Source organism: Phocoena sinus, chromosome 10 (assembly GCF_008692025.1).
Source record: "Phocoena sinus isolate mPhoSin1 chromosome 10, mPhoSin1.pri, whole genome shotgun sequence".
In the NCBI taxonomy this organism is placed as follows: domain Eukaryota; kingdom Metazoa; phylum Chordata; class Mammalia; order Artiodactyla; family Phocoenidae; genus Phocoena; species Phocoena sinus.
Genome location: NC_045772.1, coordinates 73,794,573 through 73,811,297, shown reverse-complemented (window position 1 = coordinate 73,811,297; position 16,725 = coordinate 73,794,573). Strand labels below are relative to the sequence as shown.

The following is a 16,725-nucleotide window of genomic DNA, read 5'->3' as shown; positions in this document are numbered from 1 at the left end:
TCATCAAGAAAAAGAGGGAGATGACTCAAATCAATAAAATTAGAAATGAAAAAGGAGAAGTTACAACAGACACCACAGAAATACAAAGCATCATAAGAGACTACTACAAGCAACTCTATGCCAATAAAATGGACAACCTGGAAGAAATGGACAAATTCTTAGAAAGGTATAACCTTCCAAGACTGAACCAGGAAGAAATAGAAAATATGAACAGACCAATCACAACTAATGAAATTGAAACTGTGATTAAAAACCTTCCAACAGACAAAAGTCCAGGATCAGATGGCTTCACAGGTGAATTCTATCAAACATTTAGAGAAGAGCTAACACCCATCCTTCTAAACTCTTCCAAAAAATTGCAGAGGAAGGAACACTCCCAAACTCATTCTATGAGGCCACCATCACCCTGATACCAAAACCAAACAAAGATACTACAAAAAAAGAAAATTACAGACCAATATCACTGATGAATATAGATGCAAAAATCCTCAAGAAAATACTTGCAAACAGAATCCAACAACACATTAAAAGGATCATACACCATGATCAAGTGGGATTTATCCCAGGGATGCAAGGATTCTTCAGTATATGCAAATCAATCAATGTGATACACCATATTAACAAATTGAAGAAGAAAAACCATATGATCATCTCAATAGATGCAGAAAAAAGCTTTTGACAAAATTCAACACCCATTTATGATAAAAACTCTTCAGAAAGTGGGCATAGAGGGAACCTATCTCAACATAATAAAGGCCATATACGAGAAACCAACAGCAAATATCATTCTCAATGGTGAAAAACTGAAAGCATTTCCTCTAAGATCAGGAACATGACAAGGATGTCCACTCTCACCACTATTATTCAACATAGTTTTGCAAGTCCTAGCCACAGCAATCGGAGAAAAGAAATAAAAGGAATACAAATTGGAAAAGAAGAAGTAAAACTGTCACTGTTTGCAGATGACAAGATACTATACATACAGAATCCTAAAAATGCCACCAGAAAACTCCTAGAGCTAATCAATGAATTTGGTAAAGTTGTAGGATACAAAATTAATGCACAGAAATCTCTTCCATTCCTAAACACTAATGATGAAAAATCTGAAAGAGAAATTAAGGAAACAATCCCATTTACCACTGCAACAAAAAGAATGAAATACCTAGGAATATACCTCCCTAGGGAGACAAGAGACCTGTATGCAGAAAACTATAAGACACTGATGAAAGAAATTAAAGATGATACCAACAGATGGAGAGATATACCATGTTCTTGGATTGGAAGAATCAATATTGTGAAAATGACTATACTACCCAAAGCAATCTATAGATTCAATGCAATCCCTATCAAATTACCACTGGCATTTTTTACAGAACTAGAACAAAAAATCTTAAAACTTGTATGGAGACACAAAAGACCCCGAAGAGCCAAAGCAGTCTTGAGGGGAAAATAACAGAGCGGGAAGAATCAGACTCCCTGACTTCAGACTATACTACAAAGCTACAGTGATCAAGACAAAATGGTAGTGGCACAAAAACAGAAACATAGATCAATGGAACAAGAGAGAAAGCCCAGAGACAAACCCACGAACCCATGGTCAACCAATCTATGACAAAGGAGGCAAGGATATAAAATGGAGAAAAGACAGTCTCTTCAATAAGTGGCACTGGGAAATCTGGACAGCTACATGTAAAAGAGTGAAATTAGAACACTCCCTAACACCATACACAAAAATAAACTCAAAGTGGATTTGAGACCTAAACGTAAGACTGAACACTATAAAACTCTTAGAGGAAAACATAGGAAAGAACACTCTTTGACATAAATCACAGCAACAACTTTTTTGATCCACCTCCTAGAGTAAAGGAAATAAAAACAAAAATAAACAAATGGGACCTAATGAAACTTAAAAGCTTTTGCACAGGGCTTCCCTGGTGGCGCAGTGGTTGTGAGTACGCCTACCAATGCAGGGGACACAGGTTCATGCCCCGGTCCGGGAAGATACCACATGCCGTGGAGCAGCTGGGCCCGTGAGCCATGGCTGCTGAGCCTGTGCATCCAGAGCCTGTGCTGTGCAACAGGAGAGGCCACAACAGTGAGAGGCCCGTGTAGCAGAAAAAAAAAAAAAATAGGTTTTGCACAGCAAAGGAAACCATAAACAAGACGAAAAGACAACCCTTGGAATGGGAGAAAATATTTGCAAACAAATCAACAAAGGATTAATCTCCAAAATATAGAAAGTGCTCATGCAGCTCAATATTAAAGAAACAAACAACCCAATCCAAAAATGGGCAGAAGACCTAAATAAACATTTCTCTAAAGAAGACATACAGATGGCCAAGAAGCACATGAAAAGCTGCTCAACATCACTAATTATTAGAGAAATGCAAATCAAAAGTACAATGAGGTATCACCTCACACCAGTTAGAATGGGCATCATCAGAAAATCTACAAACAACCAACGCTGGAGAGGGTGTGGAGAAAAGGGAATCCTCTTGCACTGTTGGTGTGAATGTAAATTGATACAGCCACTATGGAGAACAGTATGGAGGTTCCTTAAAAAACCAAAAATAGAATTACCATATGATCCAGCAATCCCACTACTGGGCATATACCCACAGAAAACCTTAATTCAAAAAGACACATGCACCCCAATGTTCATTGCAGCACTATTTACAATAGCCAGGTCATGGAAGCAACCTACATGCCCATCAACAGACGAATGGATAAAGAAGATGTGGTACATATATACAATGGAATATTACTCAGCCATAAAAAGGAATGAAATTGGGTCATTTGTTGAGACGTGGATGGATCTAGAGACTGTCATACAGAGTGAAGTAAGTCAGAAAGAGAAAAACAAATATCGTATATTAACACATGTATGTGGAACCCAGAAAAATGGTACAGATGAACCAGTTTGCAGGGCAGAAGCTGAGACACAGATGTAGAGAACAAACACATGGACACCAACGGGGGAAAGCCAGAGGGTGGTTGGGGATGGTGGTGTGATGAATTGGGCGATTGTAGTTGACATGTATACACTGATATGTATAAAACTGATGACTAATAAGAACCTGCTCTATAAAAAAATAAATTAAAATAAAGAAAGAAATGGTATTCATCTATTCATATACAATGCAACCACCCCCCCCCCCCCCACACACACAAAAACTTGGCAAGCATTCAATTTACCCAGGGAACAAATTTAGAAAACTAAAATTAACAGCTAAGGGAGAGCATATCTACTTTCTATTTTCCACACCTTGAGGAGCCTATTCATATCAGCCTCCATATTGGAAATAGTCATTTTCTGCATGATGATGTCTGTGACCCTGCGTTCAAGAAGCTGCCACTTCATGCGAGCTGTCTTAGAAGTAAACACTCTGCCTGTCAATCCTTTCCTCTGATATTTTTTTCTAGAATCATAAAAAGACAAACAGTTACTTATGTGCTTATTTGATTATGTACTGCCAAATAATGAGCTGTTTTTCATTTAAGTCTAACATTCAGTAATGCAAAGATTATGTCAGGAGGAACAGAAGAATCATGTTGACCTGGTTCCATTTGTCGTGGGTGTTGGTAAAGCCTGGACTCTTGCCACAGGAATTCTCATTTTCTGCTGGGCTCCAGCCCTTGATGCATCTGTTTCTATGGTAGTTGCACTGGAACCTGTGTCCTGAACAGGGGTATCAGTTGAGCTCAGCCTCCGAGTGACTTTCCCAGCCACTTTATCTGACATGGGCCTTACTTGCCGACGAAGAGCTGTAACCTGAAAGAGCAATAGAGATTGACTCATGCTGTTAGTCTATAGAAATACAACATTTATCTCAAAGCCAGAATGTTTCCTCCAAATGGTCAACTTGCCTCTTCTGTTTTGCGACGAAGAACCACTTCTTGGTTTCTTTTTTGGGCTTCTAGAAGTCTAAGTTGATGCTATAAAATAATATTGAATAAGTTAAAATAGGAAACTGAAAGATATAATACTTCCTACTCCTGCATTAACATGTTTCCCCATTCCACTGGGAACTGTAAGGGTTCTTAGCAGTATCTGAGCTAACACTCAGCTTGCATCCATTACTATAGATATAGATATTTTATTTCAATAAACACAAGGGCATACTTATATAGTCATTTCTCTCTGAAAATAAAAACTTATCTCTGTGACACATACTTTTATTTAACAAACACTAATATAGGGCTTACTATATACAAATACTTTTCTAAACGCTTTACAAATATTGTCTCATTTCATTTTTGCCGGACATTTTGTTTTGGTTGCTGGCTAAGGCGTGATTAGGAAGAAACACAGCTAAGAATATTTTCAACAGAGGCATCTTACAATATATACAGTAGCTATAAACTATTTTAAACATAGGGAGAATGTATATTAATTGTATTAGCACTTTATAGTAACTTTGGAAATGTTATTTCCAAATAACATTGGAAATAAATGTTTTATTGTTGGACAATAAAACAAACTGGCTACCAATTTGTTTTTTAGGTAGTCTATATGATAAAGACAATTAATTATTAATTATTTTAAGCCACTTTCTAGGGATATAATTTAGGAAATAATCTTGATCACAACAGTCTTGATCACAGATAGCCTTGATCACAAATGTCTCTTCTAGGACTTTAATTCTGTGATGTAACAAATAACTCTCCATGTCCTGTATCCCAAATTCAAAGAGATGATACATCTCAAGTTTATACACACTCTTATGTTATCAGATGGGAATTCTTTGAGAAAAAGAATCTATCTTATCACTGACATATCTTAATTGCCTACACAATAACAGACATAGAAGCAAAGTTAATAAACCTTTTTTTAAATGAATGAACTATCAAAAACTAAAATTAGCTATAGTTTTAAGCTTCTTACTACATTTAATTTCTTCATATTAAAAATAAAATCTCAAGCTCATTCATATTTTTTTGTATGATGTACATATTTGGTTCTCTAAGCGTTCAAAGTTGAATATTACAAGAAACAATATAGACAGGAGTTGAATATGCACACAAAGCAACAAATTAAAGGTAGGAGAACATCTGAAATGGTAGCTTTGTATGTGATTAGCCAGCCTCAGATCTTTATAATAGAAGAGAGACATCATATGTTGTGGATAAGATTCAAAAGTTCAATCCCAGGAGTTAACTGTTCAATATTGATCTCTCTATACATCATATGAATTAGTAATAAAGAAATAGGTAGCATACATTGTAAGGAAATTATTCCTGTTACCCAAAAGTTTTCATTAAAAACAAAATAAATAGGCCAATAGGCCAAAAGTCAAAACAACCTAAATGCCAGCCAATCGAGGAATGGATTAGGAAAATGTGCTCTATACATACAGCCATAAAAAGGAATGAACTACTGGGCTTCCCTGGTGGCGCAGTGGTTGAGAGTCCACCTGCCGATACAGGGGACGCAGGTTTGTGCCCCGGTCCGGGAAAATCCCACATGCCGTGGAGCGGCTGGGCCCGTGAGCCATGGCCGCTGAGCCTGCGCTCCGCAACGGGAGAGGCCACAACAGTGAGAGGCCCGCGTACCACAAAAAAAAAAAAAAAAAAAAAAAAAGGGAATGAACTACTGATACATGCTATAACATGGATGAACCTTGAAAACATGCTAAAATGAAAGAAGCCAGACACAAAAGGCTACATATTATATGATTCCATTTATATAAAATGTCTAGAATAAGCAAATCCATAGACAGAAAGTAGATTAGGAGCCAGGAAGGAATGGAGAGTGATTGCTAATGGGTATGGGGTTTCTTTTTGGAGCGATGAAAATGTTCTGGAATTAGAGTGGTGACTGTTGCACAAATTTGTGAATATACTAAAATCATGAATTGTATAGTTTAAAACAGTGAACTTTATGGCATATAAATTTTCTCAGTTTTTTTAAAAAAAGCAGATAAAAAGACTAGACAATATGTTAAAATGTGCTTCTACTCGATTTCAGTAGGAACGTATTGGTATAAACAGGATCTAAAATGCCCAGGAATTGAAAGTGATAAAATAGACTGATTATTAAAATACATTAATATCCTGGGAAAATAAATAAATACAGTCATAAATATGGGAGTCATCTGGCTAAAATATCTACTTTTCTATCTCATTGCTCACTCTTCTCTATTCCCTTAATTTCCTCTTTACCCCCCAAAGTAGATTTCTATTTTCTAAAATATCCTGTATGTTTATGTTTTCTTCAGGGAGAATTTAGAAAAAGTTGGTGAGAAAAAAAGAACAAGGGCTGAAACCTAACTGATATTGTGGAAAGGAAGGTGATGGCTTCTTTTTTTAAGAAAAAAATGTCATAAGAAATAACTATATTGCCAAAACTTTGGAAAGAAAAAAATCCAAACAACTATAACCTATAACCCTAATACAATCACATTTAGCATATTGATATGTATCCTTCAAATTTTTCCCTCATTGTAAACAAGCACGCATATATAAAATGTTACTTTACACTTAATGTGAAGTCATAGTCATTTTTCATTTTATTATGCAGTTTCCAAATCCTAATTTTTAATGGATGAATAACCACCTTTTAAATGGGATGAACCATAATTTATTTAACTGTTACCCTTACTGACACACATCTTAGTTGATTTTACAGCTTTCATTACTACAAATAACCCTAAAGTGAAGATTTTAACACACTGTAAAGTAATTTGTCTTAGTTTAAATTATTTACTTAGTCTGAGTTCATGGAAGCAGAATTCTTGGGTCAAAGAATATGAAAATTTTTATAGCCCTTAGTAAAGCCTCTTCTAGTGAAGCCTGGTTATTATTCCAGGAACATTAATAAAAATCTCTAGTGGAAGCTGCCTTTGGAATCATCTTAAAATTACTATCTTATATAATACTGCAACTATTTCCTTGGTCTCCCTAGAAATAACCAGTCATTATTTGCCATTTTCTTCTATCTGATCATCTAGGAAATACGCCTCCAATAAAATTTATAATAATATTATAGTGTTTTTCATAAACTTTTATATGGAATTACTATAATCCACATACTATAATAAATGTCAAATTATAAAATGCTTATTTACTGTCCTTAACCTGTATTTAATAAAGTTATCAAAATATTTCTTTCATTTATTGAACAATCTTTTTGATATACAATATTCTTACATAACTGAGAGTTAAAGTCCACTCACATCTCTTTTACGTTGATCCTTTTTCAATTGAGCAATCTCTCTGTTTCTTCTAGACTCTGTCAATCTGGCTTTTTCTTGTTCTTCTTTCATTTGTTTCATTAAGCGAACCTAAAATATTAGGTAAATACATCTATTGTGATTACCCTATCGCAATATTCATTAAATAAATCACATGTATGGAAAAATGTTCTTAGGATTCTGAATATTTAACAAGAAAAAAATGTGGAGTTTTGCTACACATTAAATGGTCAATTCTTATTTTTGTAAGATTAATATATTTATATTTCTAATACATTTCTAACATACTTCTATCAAACTGCTTAGTGTTCTATGCTTTTTATATTCAATGTCCAGCTGTTCTATAACTTGAATGATTTTTTGGTATCTAACTTATTATCAGTAGCTGTGTGACCTTTAACAAGTTACTTAACAACTCTAGACTGGTTTTCTCATCTATAAAATGGGGGTAATAGTTCTATGGGATTGGATTCCTCTGAGAATTCAATGAGTTAATACCTGCACTATGCTTATAACAGTGCCTGGCACATAGTAAGCACCTAGCTATTTTAGCTATTTTTGCTGTCATCAGCAACTACACAACATAATAATCTACTTCTTAAATCAATTCCACATTTCCTATTTTAAGGAAACAACATTGATTTTCATGCCAAAAGTTAAGAATAATCCGTTCCACCACAAAAACAGTAACAGATTAGAATTCACATACTCTCTCTGGTCAAGGGAAAAAAACTTGTACTTTTCTATGCATGGGAATGATAACCACCAAATTCAAGATAGTTGTTACCTCTCAGGGAAAAGAGAATATGATCAGGAAGAGATATATAGGAAGTTTTGTGCATATCGGCAATGTTTAATACCTTAAACTAGACAGTGGATATATTGTTCATTATGTTATTATCTGTGCTTTCTTGCATGTTTGAAATATTTTATACTTTTATTAAGTTTGTATAAGAGTTTTGCTTTTGTTTTGTTTTTAAAGTCAGAGAAGCCCTGCTGACCACATGATTTTCAGCTACTCCAAAGAAAGACTTTGACTATGGATGACTATAGGAAACAACTTTTAACTGCCAAAAGGAAGTGCATCATTTCTAAGACTGGTTACCTTTTATTGAATACAGGAAGAACCACAATAATTTTTTTTTGGTCCCAAAAGACACAAGCATCACCAACATCTACCGTTAATGGAAAATATAATCAATACCTTTGTTTTTTTCATTTCCATCACATCCTGCTGTAATTTCTTCAATTGCTTTTCATATTGGGACTGATTTTTAAGCAACCTTGCATGCTCTTTTTGAGCTGTCTGAAGTCTCTGCAGTTCTTTATTCATGGCTTGCAGTTTCTTTTCATATTCAGACCTAACTTTTTTTGCTTTTTCTTCTGAGTAAGATTCCACTGAGCCTAAATGACCAAAAAATATTTGTATTTGTTTGTGTGAGACACATATTTTTATTTCACAGATTTACAACTCATGACCTTAGACAAGAACTACCTCCTAAATACAAACCTCAGGAGGCCAGGATGCCTTTCAATCACTCTGCCTTTTAATATCTACTCTTATTTAACAATTATTGAAGTTTTTATCATTTTAATTTAAAAAAAGTACCCAGCATAAATCAAGGCATTAAAACAATTAGCCACAACTTTGGAAAAAAAATTATTAAATAGCCTAGACAGGTACCAGCATGAAAAAACAAAATAAACAGTAATATTTAACATAATGGGACAAATTAACATTTAATGTGACTTTTAATATTATTTTTTTCTTGTAAAGGAAGACAGGATAAAAATCTATTTTGACAATTTAGTTTGAACTTTAATTTGAATTAAATATAATTCTTACCTAAGTTTTGAAGCACCTGGTCTCTTTCAAGCTGAGTGTCCCGAATTTTATGTTGCAGCATCATTAGCTTCTCTTCATACTGCTTTTTCAGCGTCTGCAGTCTTTTCTGGCTGTTTTCTAGTTCATCAATCAGCTTTTGCTTGATTGCAATTTCACAAGTAATGTTTGCTAAGTCTGCCTGATAATTGGCTATTATAAAAGAGGAAAATAAAAATTTTGGGATAGGCCATAATAAGAGCATGAAAACCATCATCTGTATCCAAGTATTCACTTGGCAGCTGTAAGGAAAATATCCTGAATATACCAAAAATTAAAAAAGGGCAAAAAGATAGAGTGTTCACTTTGGTCAAGGACAAGAGATACTATTTGTAGCAAATAAGAATGGAAGTTACACAATGACTAAATCCAATAAGAGAAGAACATGAGCCTTGGAGGGCATATATAGGCCAGCAATTATAAAAGGTGCTTTCAAATGGAGAAGGTTAAGAGTTTTCTGCCATGTTTTAAACAAGTGCCCAAAATAAATTTTTGTCCTTGTACCAAAGGACAAGTACCTTTTTCATCTGACTCGGAATCTGATTCATCAGAGCTTTCACCCCCTTCAACGTCATCTTCTTCCTCCTCCTCTTCCTCTTCCTCATCTTCATGATCACTCACTTCTTGACTTTCTTCCTAAAATGTGATTTGTGTCCATTAATAGCACAATATTGGCAAGGCAAACTGATTACCTCATTAAGGGAGACTGTGTGACAGAATTAGAACAAAAATTTTTACATTTTGTGTGGAAACACAAAAGATCCCAAATAGCAAAAGCAATCTTGAGAAAGAAGAACGGAGCTGGAGAAAACAGGCTCCTGAACTTCAGACTACACTGCAAAGCTACAGTCATCAAAACAGTATGGTACTGGCACAAAAACAAAAATATAGATCAGTGGAACAGGATAGAAAGTCCAGAAATAAACCCACACACCTATGGCCACCTAATCTATGACAAAGGAGGCAAGAATATATGATGGAGAAAAGACAATCTCTTCAATAAGTGGTGCTGGGAAAACTGGACAGCTACATGTAAAAGAATGAAATTAGAACACTCCCTAACACCACGCACAAAAATAAACTCAAAATAGATTAAAGACCTAAATGTAAGGCCAGGTACTATAAAACTCTTAAGCAAAAATATAGGCAGAACACTCTTTGACATAAATCACAGCAAGCTCGCTTTTGATCTACCACCTAGGGTAATGAAAATAAAAACAAATATAAACAAACTTAAAAGCTTTTGCACGGCAAAGGAAACCATAAACAAAACAACAAGATAACCCTCAGAATGGGAGAAAATATTTGCAAATGAAGAAACTGACAAGGGATTAATCTCCAAAATATACAAACAGCTCATGCAGCTAAATATCAAAAATACAAACAATCCAATCAAAAAATGGGTGGAAGACCTAAATAGACATTTCACCAAAGAAGACATACAGATGGCAAACAAACATATGAAAAGATGTTCAACATCACTAATTATTAGAGAAAAGCAAGTCACCTCACACTGGTCAGAATGGCCATCATCAAAAAATCTACAAACAATAAATGCTGGAGAGGGTGTGGAGAAAAGGGAACCCTCCTACACTGTTGGTGGGAATATAAATTGATACAGCCACTATGGAGAACAGTATGGAGGTTCCTTAAAAAACTAAAACTAAAGCTACCACATGACCCAGCAATCCCACTCCTAGGCATCTTTCCATAGAAGACCAAAATTTGAAAGGATGCATGCACCCCAATGTCCGTTTCAGTGCTATTTACAATAGCCAGGACATGGAAACAACCATAGAGTGAAGTAAGTCAGAAAGAGAAAAACAAATATCGTATAATATCGTTTATATGTGGAATCTAGAAAAATGGTGCAGATGAACTTATTTGCAAAGCAGAAATAGTCACAGATGTAGAGAACAAACTTATGGTTACCAAGGAGGAAAGGGGCGAGGTGGGATGAATTGGGAGATTGGGATTAACATATATACACTTATGTATAAAATAGATAACTAATGAGAACCTACTGTATAGCACAGGGAACTCTACTCAATGATCTATGTTGACCTAAATGGAAAGGAAATCTAAAAAAGAGTGGATGTATATGTATACATATAACTGATTCACTTTGCTGTACAGCAGAAACTAACACAACATTGTAAAGCAACTATACTCATTTAAAAAATAAACAATAAAAAACAAAGAACCAGAATCAGAGTTAGAATTTTTCTTCCTCCCTCAATATTATGAAGTGTGCCTAGCCATATGAATTAATTTTGCCCCAGCTCCTATTATGGTGCTTTATATTTAATATGCACAATATAGTCTCAATGAATAAATACAAAAAAAAAAGAGAGACTGTGAGTATAAAGTACAAGAGCACAAAAATTTCACTTTTCATAAGTTAAAAATATCAATCCACAATTTTAAGGTTATTTTACAATAATTCTGTCTTAAATCAAAGAGTACTTCATCTCTCTTAGTATTCTATCACCCCATACACAATGCTTTCACAGTGCACAAGACTGTGAGTTGCTAATATTTAATAGCTCACATTTCTGAAGAAAAGAAGTCCTCAAGGACACAATTTAAAATGGATGTATGATAACTGATTCTCTTTTCTACATATAAGTTAGTACAGTTATCAGCAACCAAGAACAACCTAATCCAGGGACTCAAAATTACAAGTTTATTCTCTCATACTTACAACTTCTAATTCATTGCTTTCTCTTTCTGAAATACCCTTTTCTTCTTTCTTCTCTTGGTCAGTGTCTGTATTATCCTCTTTACCAGCCACACTAAAAAAAAAAAGAAGCAAAAGTGTATGATGCTAAAGTAGAGAGGAAAATTGTTCACTTTTTTTCTCCCAGATTTTTAAAAACCATCAATTATTTTTGAAAACAAACTAGAAGAGTTCATCATTTAACTCAGCAAAGTTATCATGTCTGATGCTTCAGAGGAAAATTGAAACTGCCATTCAACTCATAGTACAGTGATTTATATCAATGGAGAAAATCTTATTTTCTAGAAACACTGAGGAATAGATTATACCCTGAAGCATGACACCTGATGAGACAGCTAAGAACTAGTCACCATAACATTCAATCAACTAGAATGTAGGCAAATTAAATTTTATGGAAGTAAAAAATATTTTTGTTTTCTCATCTAAATATATAAATTTTTCTCATCTTAATACAAAGATATAGAAACTGCATTTTTTATTAATGTCCTAATACATTTAAGAATAAATTTAAAGATCAGAATACATCTGCCCACAGTAAGTTTGTCTATACCAGCTGCATCCACCACAGTGTTCAGGTCTCCCCTGGTAATAGAATAGTACAGGTTCTTTTCTCCTAGGTCATACCTGTAGCACAGGGCTATTTCTCATAATGTTCTCACAGAAATAGGTCTCTGCACATCAGAACTGTCTGAAGTTCTGCCTGACCCCTGATTGAATAGGAAAGTCCAGGATCTGCCACAAGATTCACCATACAAATAAAAGCTTCCTCTTCAGGTATCAGTAAAGCAGCCCTAACTATTAATATATACTAATGTCACATAATGTTATAGCTAAACTAATTGCTTCAGCCCTTGTGGCCATGAGAAAAAGAAGACTCTATAGTGAGCAAAGTTTTTACATAGTTAAATCACTCTGACCCTTCAGGGTTTGGCAACCACCATCAATTATGCACAGAAGTTACACTTCTGTTCATTAGACTCCTACATTTTATCCTAAATAATATTAAGAAAGTGAATTTTAAATGAATTTACATATGAAAATTTTCTTCTTGTGCTATAGTTAACTTTTTAAATCATTAAGAATACTTGAATAAAGCAATATTATCCAAATAAAATTCTTCTAGAAAGAGCTTAAAATTTTTATCAGAATAACTTTATAACAGTTATCATTTCTTTCAGATATTCTGCTACATTAAATAATTGCCCTAATACATGGACTTATTTTTAGCTTCTAGGCTAAAAAATTAATTTCATTTAGGTACTGGTATTATTATTAAACTCTAATGTTTAACTGTAGGTCCCAATTCTCAAAGACATTTTTGAACTCAGAAGAAGATGAACACAAATACTTTTCCTTTGGAAGCACTTTTCAGAGTTCTTAATTTATGTTTATTTAGGTAGTTAGTTCTGTAATTTCTGTCTTCCCCACTAGACTGTAAGTCTCATGAAGGAAGGGATCATGTCTGTTTGGCTCAGCATTACATGCCCAGTACCCAAGGGATGTGCATAATAAATGTGCATGAAGTATTTGCTAAATATATTAATCTCTATGATTGTGCATGAGCACCTCTGTTTGGAACCTCTGCCTATGTGTCTCACACACTAATTATGTTGGAGTAGAATAGTACAAATTGAAAGATGCATAAAGATGCATGGAAGACAGCATATCTCTAGAGTGAGAAGAAACTACCAGTAGGAATATCAATAAAATCCTCTTAACTGGAGAGGAATCAAGTAAACTATAACAAGGTTCCATGAGTTTGTTAAATCACTTGTTAGAGAAAAATGTTGAATATACTGAATGCCTATCTTACATCACTTGTATTATAATAGGACTGTTCATTTTCCATCATCACACATTTCAAGATGAAAATCTAGAAAGAAACTCCCCCTTCATCCAATCATCTGATTTAAAGGCCAGCACCATGTACTCAAGTAGTGCTATACTTGAAACAGGCCTAAGGCTTAAGACTAGGAAAGGAGCATGTGTTAGGAAAGATATTTCCCATCAGCATTTCTCATCCCCTCCCCTATGCAGTCTCCCTTCCTCACCTGCAACTCTTGCAGCACACAATTTTTGTTATTGTCAGTTCCTTCATTACTTCAAGCTCCAACACAAATTCCCTTTTATTCAGGTTTATAGCCATACAACCACCTTGTTTCAAATACTTGACCTAACACACCCTCCTACACCCTCCAAGTCACCAGAATCCAGCTTAACAAATGTTATTTTCACTTATAATATGAAGTTAATTCATGTATTATAAGCTGTTTGTGCCAATTCTGATGCAGAAAAATCAGCAGTTGTTAACTTTATATTATTAATTTACCTTTATAAATCATGTAAGGCTTAAGCTTTTAAAGTAAACAATATGATACTTTATGATTATTGTACAGCAAACATTCAAGTTTTCTTCAATAAATTGGGGAAATTTTATATCTAAAATAACTATCTAAGCAGCAATGAAAAATATGTAAGTTTGCAGTTTACATAGAATCAGAATCTTGGAGCTGGAAGGAACACTAATGATCAAGTAATTTAAACCCTTTGACATTTAACAAGCAATGTCAACATTTTTGTTGACAACCAAAAAAGAAACTGTGGCCTGGTGAAGCTTATCAGCTCAAGGGGACTTAAAACCAGGTGTCATGACTCCAAAGCCAGTATTCTGGAATATTGCCTCAAAGTTCAGTTCACAGACAGAGAAGCATCAGCATCACCCAGGAGCTTGTCAGATATGTAGAATCTCAGGCTCCATGTCAGTCCTACTGAGTGAGAATCTTCATTTTATCAACACCCCAGGTTATCTATATGCACATTCATATTTAAGAAGCCCTGTCCTAGAACACCAAACAATTCTGCTTTTGTTATCTATTAGGCGTCATATAAAAATTGGAGGCAAATGCTATTCATTAAGTATATTTAAAGGACTTAACTATTTTAAGGTGGGAAAATGTTTCCATTACACTACTTTAACTATGCATTTTATTTTGACCTTTCAAAAGAGAAAAATTTTCACATTTTAATGCTCTAATTTAATTCCAATGATAAACATAATGTCCTAAATATAAACTAATCAGGTGAGTCCTAAGATGACCTACAGATAGAATTATATTTTAATTATAGAATTATATTTTAATTTAACTATATAATTAAAATACAATTCTAGAATAAATTATAGAAACTTTAGAATACTATGTAATATGTAGGGTATAATTGTGGAATGTAAATTATTAAATAACTTAAAGAAAATATAATTTACGGTTTCAGCTATTTAAAGTAAGAGATTAGTTTAATTGTTGCACAGTAGAAGTTCTCAAGGCTTATTTTTTGTTTGTTTGTTTGGTTGGTTATTTTTGCAGTACACGGGCCTCTCACAGGCACAGGCTCTGGACGCGCAGGCCCAGCGGTCACGGCTCACGGGCCCAGCCGCTCTGGGGCACGTGGGATCCTCCCGGACTGGGGCACAAACCCGCGCCCTCTGCATCAGCAGGCGGACTCCCAACCACTGCGCCACCAGGGAAGCCCCAAGGCTTATTTTTAGTAAGAAATAAAATTATAAAGTGGTGCTTCTAAAATAGTTAATATTATTTTGAAACCAGTTTATTTTCTTAATCATTTTGATATTGTAATCATGAGACGTTTAGAAAAATCTATAAAGAGAAGTTCTAATAAGAAGTAAAATACTACTTGATACTTGGTTAAATAATCATAATATTGAATGAGTAAAATGCAAATTTTTATTATATTGGGAGTTCAGAAGCAGTGCTTCTAAATTTTGCTCAAATTTCAAATGGAAAAAAAAAAGAGAAGATCCTGGGGGGTTTTTTTTTTTGTTTTTCTTTTGCGGTACGCGGGCCTCACTGCTGTGGCCTCCCCCATTGCGGAGCACAGGCTCCGGACGTGTAGGCTCAGCGGCCATGGCTCACGGGCCCAGCCGCTCCGCGGCATGTGGGATCTTCCCGGACCAGGGCTCGAACCCGTGTCCCCTGCATCGGCAGGTGGACTCTCAACCACTGCGCCACCAAGGAAGCCCAAGAAGATCCTGTTTTTGATGCTGACTTCAGGTACATTTTAAAAGCAAAACTTGTTTTTCTAATTCCACCTTAAATATGCCTTATAAATCTTATCTGTAGTAAGGCCACAGTTTCCTTTTACTTTGTTGCCATTTTAACGTTGTTTTCCTAACAAAGATTACACAAAATAAGGAAGAGATGAGAATGAACCCACCCATGACTTAGCATGTGCTGCAACAAAATGCGAATTCCCACCAAATTAATAATTCCCTGTCTGTTCACAAGTTTCTGAAAGGTATATTCTGAAAGTTAAAGGGTGGGGTTCTTGGGCCATTTTTAGCCATCAAAATTATGATAATCTATTCTAAATTCACATGAAATTCCTGAATTTTAATTCATATAACCGCTGGCTTTTATTCTTAAAAAGTATTTTTTTATATTTTCAGTGTTTTTGTTAATTTTATAAAATCATCATTATTTTTAGGAGCACCAAGCTAATCTAGTCTGAAACAATCTATAATTCTACAGCATATATCCTTCTGAATGGCAACTAAGTATTTAAATGACATTTTAATAAAAAACCTGGGAAATATTCCAACCTTCTTTCTTCTCGATTGCTTTCCTCAAGTTTCTGTAGCCTTCAAAATCACGAGGCACAGTATTGGAAGGCCAAGCCAATGAAGGACAAACCAGACAGTAAAAAGCGAAAGTGATAAGAAGGTAAAAATGATACATGAGCTTGAAGACTTTAAAATAAAATTTAAAAGATATCATCAAAGGACAATACACAGTAAAAAGGCAATACATTTTGTATGAATAAAAAGTAAGAAAAACAAGCAGCATTATATCTAAGAAGAGTATATATAGACTATCAGTTGAAATTATTCAGCAGTA

General features: G+C 34.6%; 1 protein-coding gene across 6 annotated transcripts in view; it reads right to left on the bottom strand.

Moving 5' to 3' along the window:
• Positions 1-16,725, bottom strand: part of KIF21A (kinesin family member 21A) — a 159,979-nt gene that overhangs the window by 38,438 nt on the left and 104,816 nt on the right. For all 6 annotated transcript variants that reach the window (XM_032646357.1, XM_032646358.1, XM_032646360.1 and 3 more), the window contains exons 12-19: positions 11,780-11,870; positions 9,594-9,711; positions 9,040-9,228; positions 8,398-8,597; positions 7,176-7,283; positions 3,868-3,936; positions 3,558-3,772; positions 3,266-3,419 (exon numbers count right to left, since the gene is read on the bottom strand). In XM_032646357.1, the coding sequence (XP_032502248.1) occupies positions 3,266-3,419; positions 3,558-3,772; positions 3,868-3,936; positions 7,176-7,283; positions 8,398-8,597; positions 9,040-9,228; positions 9,594-9,711; positions 11,780-11,870 (1,144 nt within the window). The remainder of the gene's footprint in view (positions 1-3,265; positions 3,420-3,557; positions 3,773-3,867; positions 3,937-7,175; positions 7,284-8,397; positions 8,598-9,039; positions 9,229-9,593; positions 9,712-11,779; positions 11,871-16,725) is intronic.